The sequence below is a fragment of the Neolamprologus brichardi genome, chromosome 12 (assembly GCF_056152115.1).
Source record: "Neolamprologus brichardi isolate AB-2024 chromosome 12, ASM5615211v1, whole genome shotgun sequence".
Taxonomy (NCBI): Eukaryota; Metazoa; Chordata; class Actinopteri; order Cichliformes; family Cichlidae; genus Neolamprologus; species Neolamprologus brichardi.
This window is the reverse complement of record NC_142115.1, coordinates 23,797,687-23,813,939: the sequence shown is the minus strand read 5'-3', so window position 1 is coordinate 23,813,939 and position 16,253 is coordinate 23,797,687. Positions and strand designations below refer to the sequence as shown.

The 16,253-nt window shown below is 37.9% G+C and overlaps 1 protein-coding gene across 3 annotated transcripts in view; it reads right to left on the bottom strand.

Moving 5' to 3' along the window:
- grid2 (glutamate receptor, ionotropic, delta 2) overlaps positions 1-16,253 on the bottom strand; it is a 507,657-nt gene that overhangs the window by 105,811 nt on the left and 385,593 nt on the right. For all 3 annotated transcript variants that reach the window (XM_006789768.2, XM_006789769.2, XM_006789770.2), the window contains exon 9: positions 5,281-5,382. In XM_006789768.2, coding sequence (XP_006789831.1) covers positions 5,281-5,382 — 102 coding nt within the window. The remainder of the gene's footprint in view (positions 1-5,280; positions 5,383-16,253) is intronic.

The window sequence follows — 16,253 nt, the reverse complement described above, 5'->3', positions numbered from 1 at the left end:
AAGATCATTATGATGGCTGCAAGCATATCTGAGAGAATCTACATTTTACATTTAAAGATAATGATACATGCAATGCCTGAAAAGGTAAAACTATATGTTACTGGTAGGCTCTTCTCTGGGGTTTATTTTCTACTACCTACTAGAGATATTAATGCTGCAAATGTGAAAATAATCCTATGTGTTATTCTAGAAGAAATCAAGGTATGAAAGCAAGCAGACATCTTTCAGCATATGTTCATTATTTAAATTATATGCTGAAGCACCTTTTGAGTGAGTGTATGTTGACTGTAACAATTGAAAATCATGATTAACCCCATTATTTGAAGTTCTTATCTCGGCATACTTATATCCATTTATGGAACCAATTTATTAATTTACTGGAATGGTACCCTGTCTGACAACTTAAAGTGAATTAAAATGTTGAAGATCAATAACTGCACCATAAATTCCAGCAGTTTTGTTTTTAACGGTTCATTCTTAAATACCATTGGGAAGCCTAAATCTCTTGTATATTGATTTCTGGCACTTGACTCTCTGTTGAGGTTAAATGACATCCAACAGCGTTGTCATTTTAGGCAATTAAGTGAACAAAGCACAAGTGAAAACAAGGGGTTTTTTTTAATTTTCGAAGAAACTTTACTTATACAAAAAATAGAAAGCAACATGAGACTTATTTTCATTTCCTACACCTTGGATTGTGTGTTTTCCTTCTAGCCGTTTACCACACAATTCTTGTTTAATAAATCCTTACTGATGAGTGAAACATTGCAGACCAATGTGTCTTATTTTATGAGACTGTTTGTGTTATTGACAGGATATTGGTTGCACATTAAGCACAGACATTCAAATAGAAACATATACACACAGGGTATTCTACACATTAACTTGGCATTTTCAAATCCTTGCTAGCAGCTGCAGTTCAATAAACTATTAGACAGTGAGTGGACATGCATACCAAGTCCCTCTCTTACCACAAGCATCCATCAATTCAGGTGGGAACACCCACTAACAAAAACAGCCATACATACTGATTTTCCCCTCAACTGACACTGATTGCTTCCTTATTTGGGGGGTTCTGTAAACCTTTATAAACAAATAGACATGGTGGAGAAAAGCTGGTTGGCATTGTTCTGCAGGGCAATCAAGGCAAATTAATAGTACAAATTTCCTGATCTACAGTTAATTACACTATATAACCTTTAAACTACATTATGTGTGAAAGACAGAGTAGGTGTGGAAAACACATAACACCAGCAGTTAACGTTTTTTAAGCTTAACTTTTTTCCCCATAGTATTAAAGTATTAAAGTACATTAAAGTATCAAAGAGTTATCATAAATGGGATGCATCAGGAATAGTTTTAGAGAAGTAATTCTTGCTGCCCATCAATCTGGGAAAGGTTATATGATCCAAACAATTTCACATCTATTACTCTACAGTAAGAAGAATTATTCACAAGTGGAAAACTTTCAAGACAGAAGCTAATCTTCCCATGAGTAGATATGGAGTGGAGCCTAAGGTCGGACTATGTGATGCTACTAGTAATGCAGTTAACGTGTTACAAACGTAAAGCTCATAGAAAAAGAAAAATACTGAATAAGTACGGCTTGTTTGGAAAGGGCTGCAATGGCAGCACATGTTTGGTTTACAGAGATACATTCAAACCACAAAACTTTGGGAATATTGTTCATTATACAGATGAGACCAAAGTGCAGATGTTTGGGCATTTGGTGAAAACCAAACACGACATATCAGCACAAACAGCTCATAACACCTGTCAAGCACAGAGGCGAAGGGGGGGAAGATTTGGGCTTCTTCTACAGTGATCATAATCAAAGTATTCTAGAACCAAATATGAGGCCATGTTGGAAAAAAATCTAAATATTGCAATCACCCAGTCTACACTTCAACCCAATTGAAATGCTGTGGCACAACCTCAAGAGTGCTGTGCATAACCGAATGCCTGCAAACCTCAATGATCTAAAGAAGGTGTCCACCAGAAATCCTCCACAATAAAGTGAAAAAAAAGCTATTGAATCATGAGGTGTACTTGTGAAAGCGTGTACTTTCTTTTAGTCATGACTGTGTTTTATCTTATCTTATCTCATCTGATCTTATCTTAGCCCTGAGAGAATTAATACACGTGTGGGTATGCAACTGATATTTTTTTTCACTTTCAAAATAATGAGACTGTTGAAAAGTCAACAAAGAGTCATGTAACCATCTGAACATTGCGCTGTTTAGTCTGATTTTAAACTGTTGGGCTAAATCACTTCTCTGTAAATGGTTTACCGACTGAAATCTTGCAAGAAAATTATCCTTTGAGATGTAGTATTACTGTGATGTTAATCTGTATTTCTCGAGTTGCTTTCTTTCTCTGCTTTTTTCCTTACAGCCCCTTTGTTTCTCTTGCCACTTACCAGCTGACATATAACACTTTGCATCTTTCCAGGGTGCAATGTCTATAGATTCTAATTTTCCCAGAACATATGTTTAGAACACATCATCTTCACACATCCATCAAGCTACAATACTCCCACTTGTCACCATGCAGTATATAATCTCACGTCCCTTGAAGTTACTGTTCCCATGTCTCATTTCCATCATTTCCCCTAACTTTCCTCAAGACTAATTTCTGTAACTGGAAATGTTCATCTTATTCTCTTTGGAAAAAAATACCAGAAACAGGAATTGCTCCCTCCACAAAAACTAAGTAATACCACTTGAAGTTCCCTCTAAGGAATGCTAGTTTTGACAGAGTCATGTGGTAAGTTGTGCCACTGTGATCATTTCCAAAACACTCTGAGAAATGTATGTGTACCGTAAAAGTAAAATCTATTTTGAAAAGCCCAGACAGCGCCTGCAGTAGATTAGATTTTATATTGTGTGATAATGCTTTTTCTCTAAGTTTCAGTTTGGTAAAGAAAGATGATATAAAGTTCAGAACAACAGAAAAGCAATTCAAATTGAGACGCAAAGAAAAATGTACACTAAATTCATATTTAGTGTACGAGACAGTGGACAAGTTTTTTTTCTTTAAAGAGCTCTTTTTTATATAGGAATTTTAATAATTATGTTTTCATTAGTGTATAGACAATCATCTGTATCGATAGAGCACTGTCACATTCTCCATAGTCGACCATATTTATTCTCCAAGAACAGACAAACCAAACAGGCTCTATCAGCAGCCTTTTGCATTTTGAGTTTGCATTCACTTAAGGCTCTTCTAAGCACTTGGAAAAAGATGGGTGAGCAGTTGGTTGCAATCTCCAACCTCATCATTAGACTGAATCCTACAGATGGTCCCTTTAAAAGACATTTTATTGTTAAATGGACTATCAAATGAAAGTAAAGGAACAACTGTCAAATTGTAAACATCATTTAATTTGATTGCTAATTCATCAATCTTCAGTAATCGATATCATTAGCCACCTTGCTAAACAAATTTGGCATTAATTACACTTGTGGTTACTGTGTGTCTTATCTTCCTTCAAAGTAAAACTTTACTTTTTATTCAGAGAGAACACTGTGAGCTCTCTTCATTATCTCCAAAAATATGAACTCAAGTTAAAAAGGGACATATTTTGCCTTTGGCTGCATATTTGGGCTACTGTAGCTAAATCCACAGCTTGCTACTTAAATCAGAGAAATGTGCACCCTTGCATAAAAAAGGACAAGACCACTACATATGATGAAAAGAAGAAAGCCATGCTGCTGAGATTAAACAATTTAATTTAGAAACATATATAAGTCAGTAATTTTAGATTTTTAGGCCAGCTGACTATATAGTCTTACATATAGTATAAAGAAAACCACATTTTGATAACTGCTTAAAGCTCTTAAACTATATTTTTTTAGTTTTAAACCATCGTTTTTGGCTAATTGTGTCACTTGTGCCCAAAAGTTTTTCTACCCCTGAGTCTGTATTATAAAGCAGGATTTATTCTTATCCAGCTAACTTCACTGTTAACCCGAGTTTTCAGTACCCTGAAATTGGGTCACTTCTTACTTCTAACTTATGTTGCAAAACTAACCTGCTGTAGAGCAGGTTATGAAATCCTACTGACCAAATAGCATCACCATTCCTACAAGATCCTTCTGTGCATGGATAGCAGGAGGTACAAGTTTCTGAAGTTTTCTAATAATGTCTAATGTCTTTGTGTTTCCCCAGTGAGTATCAGTGTTAAATGCAGATTGAAATATGCCAGACTTTAATATACTATATAGTATTTAATATAGTAGCTCTTCTCCAGTCTTACTGAACAAAACCCATGCAGTACATTTAATACTAAATTACTGTACATGGCTTTTCCTCCCACACATCCATAAGTGCCTGCACACTTATGGATCATAACCGCAACAATTTACACATGGAAAGATCTGGGAACGCACATGGACATTTCACACCCTTTCTAGGCTTTTCTGCTATTAGGCCGACAAGGGGGATGAGGCATTTTGGGTAAAACATGAACATTTTTACACAGGCAGAGCTACAGAACAGGAAGACAGGAAGAGCAACACAAACTTAAAAGTGTGCAAACAATACACCTCACATTACTAGAGATACTCCTTCCTAAAAATGAGAAGAGGGACAATATTCACAGCCCATATCCTTTTTGCCTTTAAGGATGATGAAAATCAAAGACTGAAAAAATTTATGAAAAGATCAGTAAAAAGGGATAGCCACAGAGATGTCTAGTATTATCGCTTTTTTTCCTCTGTTTCTCACTTCAAAGGGGGGATATGAAGAATTTATAGCTGTGAATCTTTAAAGCACTCAAGGGATATACTCAAATCGATGCTGCGGGCGAGGCAGATAGAGCTGGAAAGCCAGAGTCCCACCACCATCAAGACTCCATCACATAGTTGTCAAATGTCAAAATGAAGGCTAATGAAATTATGATAGCTTGGTCCATTAGTGAGCTCACCGTGGTAGGTATTCTTTGGCTTTTATGACCCCCATCTTTACTCCTAACACTGTCTGATAAACTGGGTTTTTTTTTCATGCTCTCACATAAGCTCTTAAGCTGTCCCTAGACCCATTCCCATATATATAAAGTGGAATGATTGGCACAAAAATAGACAAAAGGACAGATTTATAAAGGAGCAAAAGTTTGAAATGTCAAATTAATACAGTCCCTCCTGATTCTTCAAGATGAATAAAAGGAAAAGTTGTATAAAGACTGAAATCGGTCTTCTTTGTCTTTGGACAATTGGAAATCTTGTCATAATCGAAGAACAGACACACACACAGATTAACAAACTGGCCAGTTAAACTCACCAGAACAGTGACAACTCGTAGCACAACTCCCCTCATGTTGTTTTCCAATTTTCTGTCTGTCAGAGTGCCATTCAATCCATGAACTGGGTCCCATGTGGCTAGCTGTAATGTACACAAACAAAAACACACAGAAACACACCAAACAGTTAGTTACACAGAAATCTGAAACATAAGACTGGTTAATTCCTCAGTAAGAACAAAAACTTAGCAATTCATCAATCACATGCTTGGATTTATCCAAACACTGCAATGTAAGTATCACTGATATCATTGAAATCCAAAAAGGCTGGTTGTTTAACAGAGCCATATCAGACTGGAGCTAGATTTCAGTGTTTTTCCACATTCTTTTAAATGTTCAAAATAAACTGTAAGCTTGCAGTGTTTTAACTACCTTTATTTAACAGTGCGTTAAGTTATTGTTTTGAACAAAATGATAATTATCTCTGGTGCACTACGGTAGTTACACCACTTTGGTAGCTTATTTCCAGCCCAGATGGACTCACACGCAATGCCAGAATATACTGTTGTAATGGTGACACACTTCATCAAACATAAAAGAGAACAAACTTCTCTCATAAAAAATATATATGTATATATATGTCAAGCTGTATAAATGTAATTGGCCACACAAAGGTTTCCTTTCTTAAACGCAGCTCAATTTCTTGAAAGTTCACCTGAAAGAAAAGTACAATTCACAAAATAGTGTGTCCCTTAAATACTTGTGTAATGAGCAATAAAACAAGAAAATAGTCTTCTAGTCTCAGCTTAAAAGTAAACAGGCTTTTTGTTTTTACAGAGACCAACCATAAAAACGAAAGCCTGTTCATCTACCTGATTTTTGTCAACACATGGAGGTGCTTAACAGTTCGACAAATTCAGCTTCACCTAAGTTTTCCTGCATTTTTTTTTAATTCCACAAAATTTTAGTTTTTTCATTTTGTTCCAAACATTTACTGAACATCTTTTTTTGTACACTGCGTGCAGTTAGTACTGAGCATCATGAATATTGCACTCTAATCTATTTCTGGAAATTAAAAAGAGTCACTTAAGCAAAATAAGGATTTCGACTAACTAATCTATGGGTGACCAACCAGAATGTCCCAATTAAAAAACCTTCTTGTAAACCACCGATCAGGCATATTCACATTTCAGCTACACATTTGGCTCATCTAACTTTTATGTCTTATGTTTTGACGGTTCCCGTTCCATATTCCCGCTAATCGCCAAAAAACCCTTGATCAAATTTCTCTAGAATGTATAGTTTACAATCTGCAGTTCACCCCCAAGTGCATGATGCATAATGTTAAAAAGGACAAACACAAGGCTTATATGATTGCTTCAGCATGATATCCCATATCGTTACAAAATTCGACTTAACTGAGCACTGAATTAATTACCCTCTGAATTACCTAGGACCCCAAAATAATCATAAACAGCACATAATATACTGCTTTAACTCCCAGTATACAAGATTTCATCTATTTCCTTCTGACCCAGACTTCTATCAAATTGCATCATAAACACCCAGTGTTTTTTTTCTCTTCCTCTGGACCAAATTATTTAATCTGCCTGATGTTTTCAATAAAATATTGTTTTTAGCTTCAAAGATCAGACTAGTCTGTTTTCCCTGTGGAGATAGAGGCAGTAGGAAAAAAAACAGGGGGAAAAAACAGTTTTTTGTGTATCACAAGCACACTATGATACACACAAAACTGCATGCGATGATTTGTATTTAAAAGAAAACACAAACACATCAGAGAAGCAGAGGGCACAGTGCAGAGGGAAATACAGGATTATCCATTTTTCTAAAGCCAGAAGTTGGATATACAGTTTTCTGCCAATTCTGATCAATTCCCTTTTGGGACCAGTACTTATGGTAAAGCTTCTCTAAAATTGTGGCTTTTTTCATGCCCTGCTACATCCTGTTTGAAGTTTTTTTTTTTTCAGAATCAAAGCCAACAGTTTAAATCACTCATCGTGGAAGGATTTTTGTAGACACGGATCATGTGTGTGAGTTAATTCTAGATTTGCCATTAGAAGCCGGTGCTGTATTATAACTACTTTTTGACTTATTCTTGTGGTATTTCTCCCATGACTTTTTTTTTTTTTTGCCCTCTTAGTTCCTGTCTGTCTGTGGTTGTGTCTTTCTTCACCTCTGGTAAAAGTGCGAAAAGTTATACCCACTCTACCACCAACTAAGTCATTATGTTTGTCTTCCCTTTATATTGTTGCTACATTATATCAAAGATTCAGATGAACCACCATGCATGGAGTGTTTCACACCAAATCCAGCAGCCTGAGAAAAGAAGAAGGCCAGGGACTAGTGAGTGTCAGAACCACTGTCCAGGATGAGACAACAAACATCAGTGAGTACATCAGAAAGATGGCCACAACCGACCGCATGTTTAGTGAATAGCTCAGACAGCAGAAACACAAGAAAGAAGAGGAGCAAGCCCCCTGCACGGTGTGTATTATTGGCAGATAGAGGAAGTGGCTAACATCCAGAAGTCCTACCAGTGGCTGGACAAAGCTGGACTGAAAGACAGCACAGAGGCACTAATCATGGCAGCACAGGAACAAGCTCTGAGCACAAGATCCATAGAGGCTGGGGTCTATCACATCAGGCAAGACCACTGGTGCAGGGGCTGTGTAAAGATGCCCCGAGACAATCCAGCACATAAGAGCAGGGTGCAAGATGCTAGCAGGCAGGGCATACATGGAACACCATAACCAAGTGCTCGTATAATATACAGGAACATCTGTGCCAAGCATAGCCTGGAAGACCCGAGGTCAAAATAGGAGATGTGTCCTAGGGTGGTAGAGAATGACCGAGCTAAGATCCTGTGGGACTTCCAGAGGCAGACAGACAAACTGATGATGGCTAATCAACCGATAGTAATGGTGGTGGACAAGCAGAGGAAGACGGCTGTAGTGATAGATGTAGCGATACCGAATGACAGCAACATCAGGAAGAAGGAACACGAGAAGCTGTAAAAGTGCTAGAAGCTCAGAAAAGAACTGGGGACAATGTGGAGGGTGAAGGTAACAGTGGTCCCAGTGGTAATCGGAGCACTCGGTGCAGTGACCCCCCAAGCTGTGCGAGTGGCTCCAGCAGATCCCAGGAACAACATCCGAGATCTCTGTCCAGAAGAGCGCAGTCCTAGGAACAGCTAAGATACCCTTATATAACGTGGCATTAGTCTATTTTCTACATCCTTGATGTTTCTTTGTTGTTATTACTTATGCAACCTTTTATGAGTACTTTTTTGTTTTGTTTTGTTTTTGTGTGTGTGCTGTTTCTTTCTGTAGCCTGCCTGCCTACCTGTTTGAGTCTTTCCTCATGAGTGAACCATGACAGACAGCACTGTTGATCAATGGGGAGAGAGTAACTATCACTGGGGGTTTCATCCATTACAAATGTAAATGTGTTAATACTGCACGTCCACAGGTACTTTTTACATTTTTAAACTCTTATTTGATATCTCAAGCATGCGTGGGTGTACTTCACTGGCATCTTCCCAACATCACTCAAGCACCTTTTTCAACATCTTTAAGCATTCTTGCTGTTAAACTAAGATGATGTGTGCTTGAACTGCCAATACCAAAGTAGACATGCAGGGCTTTTATAAATGCACGCTGTGAGCAAGGTCCTGCCCTTTAAAAGAGCCTTTATTATTTTTATTTGCAACGTGGCCTCTTTGTTGCTCCTTGTAGTGGAAAATATTACAACCTTTATCATTCCTATTAGAACAGAGAGTCCAGTGACCTAAGATAATTCACACAAGAGCCTCATCAACCTTCACTGTGAGTTGGATATATGAGGGTGTGTAGGATGTACAACTGTCTTATTGTTATGTGTTATTGCAACCATACAACATTGTTGCCGTTCCAGCACTTAAATCAACAATACAGTGCTCATCTTTGCTCATCTTTCTGCATTTACCCAAATCACACAGACAAACCCAAGTAAATCAAATTCCATGCTATCCATGTTTTTGCCTGGAGAGGGAGATGTGGAGCTAAATGTAGCTCATTTCTCTATTTCATAATGACCCAAAATACAGAGGTATCTGTAAACCTGTATTTCTCTTAATATTAGCCTGCTAGCCTTTATTTTGCAACACAGAAAAACTACTACTGAATATTTTTTTCCACAAACCCACTGTCAATACAGTCCTTAATAAAAGTGTGTGAATGTGTTTGTACACGCTACTCTTTTGCTGCGCCTGTCTGCTGTTTATATGTGTGGCAACAGAAGCAAACTTGGAAAAGGAGATTTTGGTAACATGAAAAAGATAGAAAGGTCTCACGAATAAAAACACAGGTGAGAAACAGTTAACACAAACCAAACAGCGACACTTAGGGAGTAAATAAAATATCAGTCCTGCAGCAAAATGCCGATTAGAAAGTCAAAAGCAGACTCTGTTTTTCACTTTACAGTCACACCTGACCACATCTGTAGGAAAACAAATCCATACAACAACACATATAAGTCAACCTGCTCCAAAGAGAACATTATCTAAAATCCAGCAAAGGGATTATAAGCGGAACTCGTAATAAAAAAAAAGTGCTCAGCGAGACACACATTTTTACACAGACACACACAAAAAAGCCCTTGGCTAACAGCAAAAGCACACCTGCTATGGCACTCTGTAATCCTGGCTTCCACAGAGCTGTTGAGCTATGCAGCAGTGAGCCCCAACAGTGGTAATCAAAACTCAGTGATTGTACTGAGATAAGAGTTAGTGATAGTGAAAGAGTTAAAAAAAATCAAAACCACATGGTTTTGCTTCATTAGTGTTTCCTGTACTGCCTCCCGGAGACAGGAATTGCCTACTGTAGTCATCTTACCCTTAAGCAAGGCACTTAATATTTATTTCTTGGGACTGCATTAATAAAACAAGAGTTCCTAAAAGACTGGTTAAATAACCACGTGCATTTGCACTAGTTAAATCAGTCAATTGCTCCAGCTACTGATAAGGTGCTAGATCCTACAGAAACAATGTGGACAGAGAATATGCACAATAACACAGAAAAGCAGTGAACCCAATGAGGCAGTCTATTGCATTCTGCATAGCATTTAGTTATAAGTCAATAAGATTAGGCAAAACATATCAATCACTAAAAGCAAAGGACTAAAGTAATAACAGAGGGTACTAATCAGGGTCAGGCTGTTTAGCCATTAATGTACACTTACAGACAAAAACACTCACCCACCCAGACCAACACACATTACATCAAATTTCACTCCCCCACTCTCATATAGAGCCACAGTAGAACCACAACAGATATGACTTTCACATACTCTTCGTCTTCTGCAGTGAGGGAAGTGATCGAATTTTAATACACATTGTTTACTGTAAATGCTTCTTCATTCTTTGGAAAAACATCTTCCTGGATCAGTTGTCCATCTGTTTGTGAGAACATAAAACTTAAAGCCGAGTTTGGGCACATTCCTACTTTTTTCCATTGTCATTTATTTTGTATCCACTTAAATGGCCTTCTTTTATTAATGACATGCAAAAACAGCCTTACTGATAAGGGTATGTACACTTAACAGTACATACATTGTTTTTACATTACTATCTTCATTTTTTCTTTGACATTATAAATGGACGGTAAAGAGGAAATAAGAGACAAAGCCATAAGCTCGAAGGTGATGGAAGAACCATTGTAATATTTCAACAAATGTAAATGTCAGTATTTTCACTTTTATCCTCTTATGCATTTCCACCTAAAAGGAGTAATAGAGGCTGCTTCACTGTAGAGGTGTGCAGGTGATGAGTTAAAATGGTTGGATGACTAGCAGAGTGGCCACCAACCTCTGCTTATCTTCATAGCTCTGGATAATGGCTCTCAGCCTGACAGTATGAAGTAAATGTGCATTTGTGAGTGTTTGTGTGCGTTTGCATGTTATAACCATTAGGAAGAAGACAGCATCTAAACACGGCCATTAACATCCCACACTCTCTCTCCTTCTTTCTCTATCACTGCTTTAATTTCCTTTTTTATTTCTCTTTTTTCATCATTTATTGCTCTCAGTTCAGTTTTTCTTTTGACAAAGCATGCTATCTCTTTGTTTCTCATTTTACCAAAATTGTGTTTCAACAACATTTGATGAATCACCATGGGCTTCTGGAAGGACATTCAAAGCTCTTGTTTGGATGCTGGATACCTTTTGTTTCATTTTCTGTTAAGATGATCCCACACTGCTTCAATAACGTTAAGGTCCAGGCTCTGGGGAGACAATTCCACAACTGATAGTTTTCCATTGTGTGTTTTTCTATCCACAATTGTGTTTACTGCATTAGCAGATTGTTTGGAATCAACAGCTTAAAAAGGAAGCTGTTCCTGATCGTATGTTTTCTGGATGATATTGCAACAACCGTATCAACTGAGGGGCCAAATGAATCTCATAGATCCTGTGTCACATCTTTACTGGGCTTCTTCCTATTTCTTAAGGATATGACTTTCACATACTCTTCGTCTTCTGCAGTTAGTTTTTTTTAGGCCTGAAACTCATTCTTTTGTCCTACATTTGTCCAGCCTCTACAAATATTTTAGGGAGACGCTGCACAGCACAGCCAGTTTTTAGCTAATAGCACTTCTTGGTGCAAAACTATTATGTTATTCCTGTCAAACTGTGTTATCATTGGCATTTTTCATAGGTTCATCTAAAGAAATGTGAACAAATGGTTTGCTTTTATAACAGGCTGCTAGTATAAAAGTGCCTAAAGATACAATTTAAAACTGGTTCCTTGCTAAGTTTTCTGTTATGTGTAGAAACAACACTGGTTCATTCTTTAATTTAGGTGGCGTTTTATGCTAGAATCATTCCTAGGTCAGGGTTAAGGGTTTAAGCAAAACTTATTTAAAAATGGTCAGATGCAAGGACTGAACTAAAAATAAGTGAAAAAGTAGTATGTCCAAAGAAGATCTTTAAAAGACATTCACAAAGGCTGGAGAAGATGTTACCTAAGGCTGCACAGTAGTGTACAAATAAAAACATCTACATTAAAGTGTCAGTCTTTCAGTATTGTTTGTCATGGTGATCTGTAAAACATTATTATAACACTGAACAAAAAATGGATATACCAGTCTATATCAGTCTCCTTCCTACTTCCAGCCACTTCCCACACTTGCATAGACTCAGACAGACCCCAGGCACTTTAAAGGATGTGTAACCACACACATTTAAAGGTAATTGGACCATCGACCAGTGCTGTGTTGGAGCCACGAGTCATTTACTGTTACAACAAACCCTTTTCTCGGAACACACATCAATGTGAACACAAACCCAGCGTACTGTATGTGGATGCACAATCAAACAGCATGCAGGTATCCTCTAGCCTAAATAGCATCTTACAATCACTAAGGGGTGCTTTGAGATTTCATGTATCTCTCATTTTCTCTCCCTGTGGCAAACACATCAAAGCACACTGTGACACAAACTGTGGCTTCTGGCCTGATTGTTACATACATGACTCGTAGCAATTCAAAATGCAGTCGATAGCAGGTGACATTTGGAAGCCATGGAGGTGGGAAAATTGTACACAGCACTGACAGACACTAGCGACTGCAACAAAATCAATATGCGTAGGAAGTTGTAAAAGTAAAACAGATGCATGAATAAATGTTGTCAAAATTCTGCTCTACACCTTACCTCAAATTACTGCTGGTAGACATAAGAGCAACTCCCCATGAAATTAGACCTGGGCAATTGCTGTATTAGCTGCTGCTGCACTTCCTCCCACCTTATATGATGAGCTCCACCAGTGGATAGACACAGAGAGAGATTTGATTTTGGACTTTCTAATGCAGTGTAATAATGGACTCTTGGTGTAGGCTACTCTTAGCTATTAGTAGTTTATCTGCTTCACCTTCAGCAGCAGAAATATTATAGGGCTTTTCTCCATGATCATACATGGCTCCCTCTTTTCTTTTTTGTTTCTTTTTTCCCTGTGTTAACTGGATTTCACCTGCCCAGGAGTAGATGTGCTGCTTTCAGCATCTGTTGTGCTATAACATTCCCTCTGTTGACTCCACTATGCAGTCATATGTTTGCCATTGCTATAAAGAGAGGGCAGCCAGACATGCGCACAGTCAAACTGAAGAGCAGTTCCACTACTCCTGTCTCCCTCCCTCTCCTCAAGTGACCCCTCTCTTACCACCACCCGAACCTCCATTTCTCCCTTGCTAATGAGCAACATGCGTGTCAGTCTACGAACAGCTTGCATACCAAGCCTTCCTTCTGTCCTCTCCCCTCCCTCTGCCATATTTGTGCTTGCTGGTTGACATGTTTTAAGGAACCAGCTCAAGTCCAAGGTTCTCTCCCGACTCCGTGCTCTCTACCAGTTCAGTGGCAGTCAGAGAAGCACCAGCTTGTTGCAGCAAGCAGTCCACTTGCACTAGTATGAAAGCTCTGCACCACCAACTGCCTTCTCTCCACCTTATAGCGTGCAGGCTCATCCATCGGCCTCGAAAGCAGTTCCAAGCATAGCTCTAATCTATTCTATTCACTGCCTTGATTTATTTGGACAGTTTTATTCAAAAATATTCCTGTGATGAAACTATTAAAAAAACAAAACAAAACACTAATGCCTCATTATAATCATGCTTTGATCATGACACTCCTACACTCGTGGTGGTAATAGTAACGGTAGGGCTGATTCACAGTAAGTAAAGATTTTACATCCAAATTTTTTTGCTTTTAACATCTAATGCACCATTTAAGGAATATCTTCTCAGTTCAGCTCTATCCAGCTGTGCATCTGTTTGTGAGAACAGAAGCCCAGTATGGGCACATTACTCTTTATTTTCACAGTATGTTTTGTAATTATTCAAAAAGTGCTTAAAGAGTGTTTAATTAGTAACATGAAATAATAACATTACTGAAGTTTACACCTGACCGAAGCTACAAAACTTCGATACAGCTTATTTTAATAATTACTTTTTAAAATTTTGATTTCTTAATCACCCATGCTGAATTAAAGAGGTATTAAAAAGAGTAGCAAGATCAAATTAAATAAGTAAATGAACTCTACAATAATGAATTTACTTAAACAACAATATGTGCACTTTAATGCACAATAAGCCCTCCCTCTCCGTCTTTCTCTCAGCTAACACAGGGTGCTTGTTGCACCACTTACACTAGGTCTGCAACACCAGCTGCCCATTCTCTACCTCATGGTCTGTGTGCTCATCCACTCTAGCATGAAAACTACTTCCAAGTGTACAGGAATTCTCGTCTCCTCTCTTCCCTTCTTTCACTTACTTGTGTTATTTTATTTTGCTGTTTGGTGTTATTAAAATAAAATTATAAAATATAGCAAAGCGTGCCCCATTCCAATCATTGTGTCTTTGAACACAAAAAAACACAAAAACTGCAATTTTTCTAAAGAGATTTTTTTCCCAGCATAGTTGAATTCATAAGGTCTTCAGTCAACAGAACAACATTAGTGAAGACTTTCTTGTTTTCCTTGTTGTGATAACGTTTGTCAAAAGAGAGGTTATAGCAATGCCCAGCAATTGCCTCTTGACCCCCTTCTTCTCTCCTGAGGAAAAGCAAAATTCCATTGCTTACCGATATTATTTACACAACAGCAAAGTCTAGTCTTTATTTTTACATTTATATTACACATTGTATGCCTTTAACTAAATGGTCACAGCAAGTCAAATCAAAAATTCAATAGAGAATTCATATAGAATGCGATCTATATTGCAAGATATTTAAGTGACTTTGATTGTGGCATAGTTGTTGGTGCCAGACAGGCTGCTCTGAGTGTTTCAGTAAATGCTGATCTACTGGGGTTTCCCCACACAACCATCTCTGTGGTTTGGAGCGATCCAAAAAAGAAGAAAATATCCAGTGCAGTGAATGGCAGGAGAAAATGCCCTGTTGACATCAGCGGTTAAAGGAGAATGGCTAAACTACTTTCAATTGATAAAAAGGCCAAGGTAAGTCACATAACCACTTGTTACAACCAAGGTATGCAGAAAAGCAAGCTCAAAAGGTCAAACTTCAAAGTAGATTAGCTCTAGAAGCAGAAGAGCACACCGGGTGCCTTCCTTCACCTACTTCAGTAGAATTCACACAGACTAACCAAAACTGGATAACAGAAGATGAGCTGGACTGATGAGCCTCAATTTTTGCTGCAACATTCAGATAATAGGTTCAGAATTCACCCTAAACATGAAAGCATGGATACATCCTGCTTTATATCATCCCGCTGGTGGAGGTATAACGTTTTGGGGGATATTCTGTTTAAACCATGTGGCCTCTTAGTACCAACTGAGGAGATTGTTGCTGATTATGTCCACAAAACATCACAAACTAACAGCTACCTGCCTCGGAAGACATCTTAACCTCCTGCTGTTGGAAGAAAAACAACAACAACAGTATACTGGAAGGCTCATCATCTCTTTGAATCATTACCCTCAGGAAAACGTTACCAGTCCATTAAAACATGCACCAAAAAATTCATCAACAGTTATACCCTAAAGCCATTACCATCCTGAACAATGGACTGAAGCACAGCCCTATATACAAAACATGCAGCAATTACAATAACAGGAGTAAATCACAATGTGGACTTTATAAATTCATATAGTGGAAATGAATGTGCTGCATAGTGGAAATACTGGGAGATTGTGATGTTTGTTGTGTGTGCGAAATGAACTGTTTATATTTATAGCTTAACTGATTTTTCATTCTTATTTTTATATTCATTGAGTACAATCCCTGAGTGCAACTTCATTTCATTGTATATTCCCTTAACATGACAGTAAAGAATCTTGATTCTTGAATTTTATGACCACATGCCCGTATACTTACGGCTGCTTCCAGCAGTATAACACAAAATTTCACAACCCTCAATTCACCTCAGACTTGTTACTTGAGCAATGACAATCACTTCACCGTACTAGATGATTTCACTAGGCCCTTCTGGACCTTTTTTAAAATTCTGAAAACC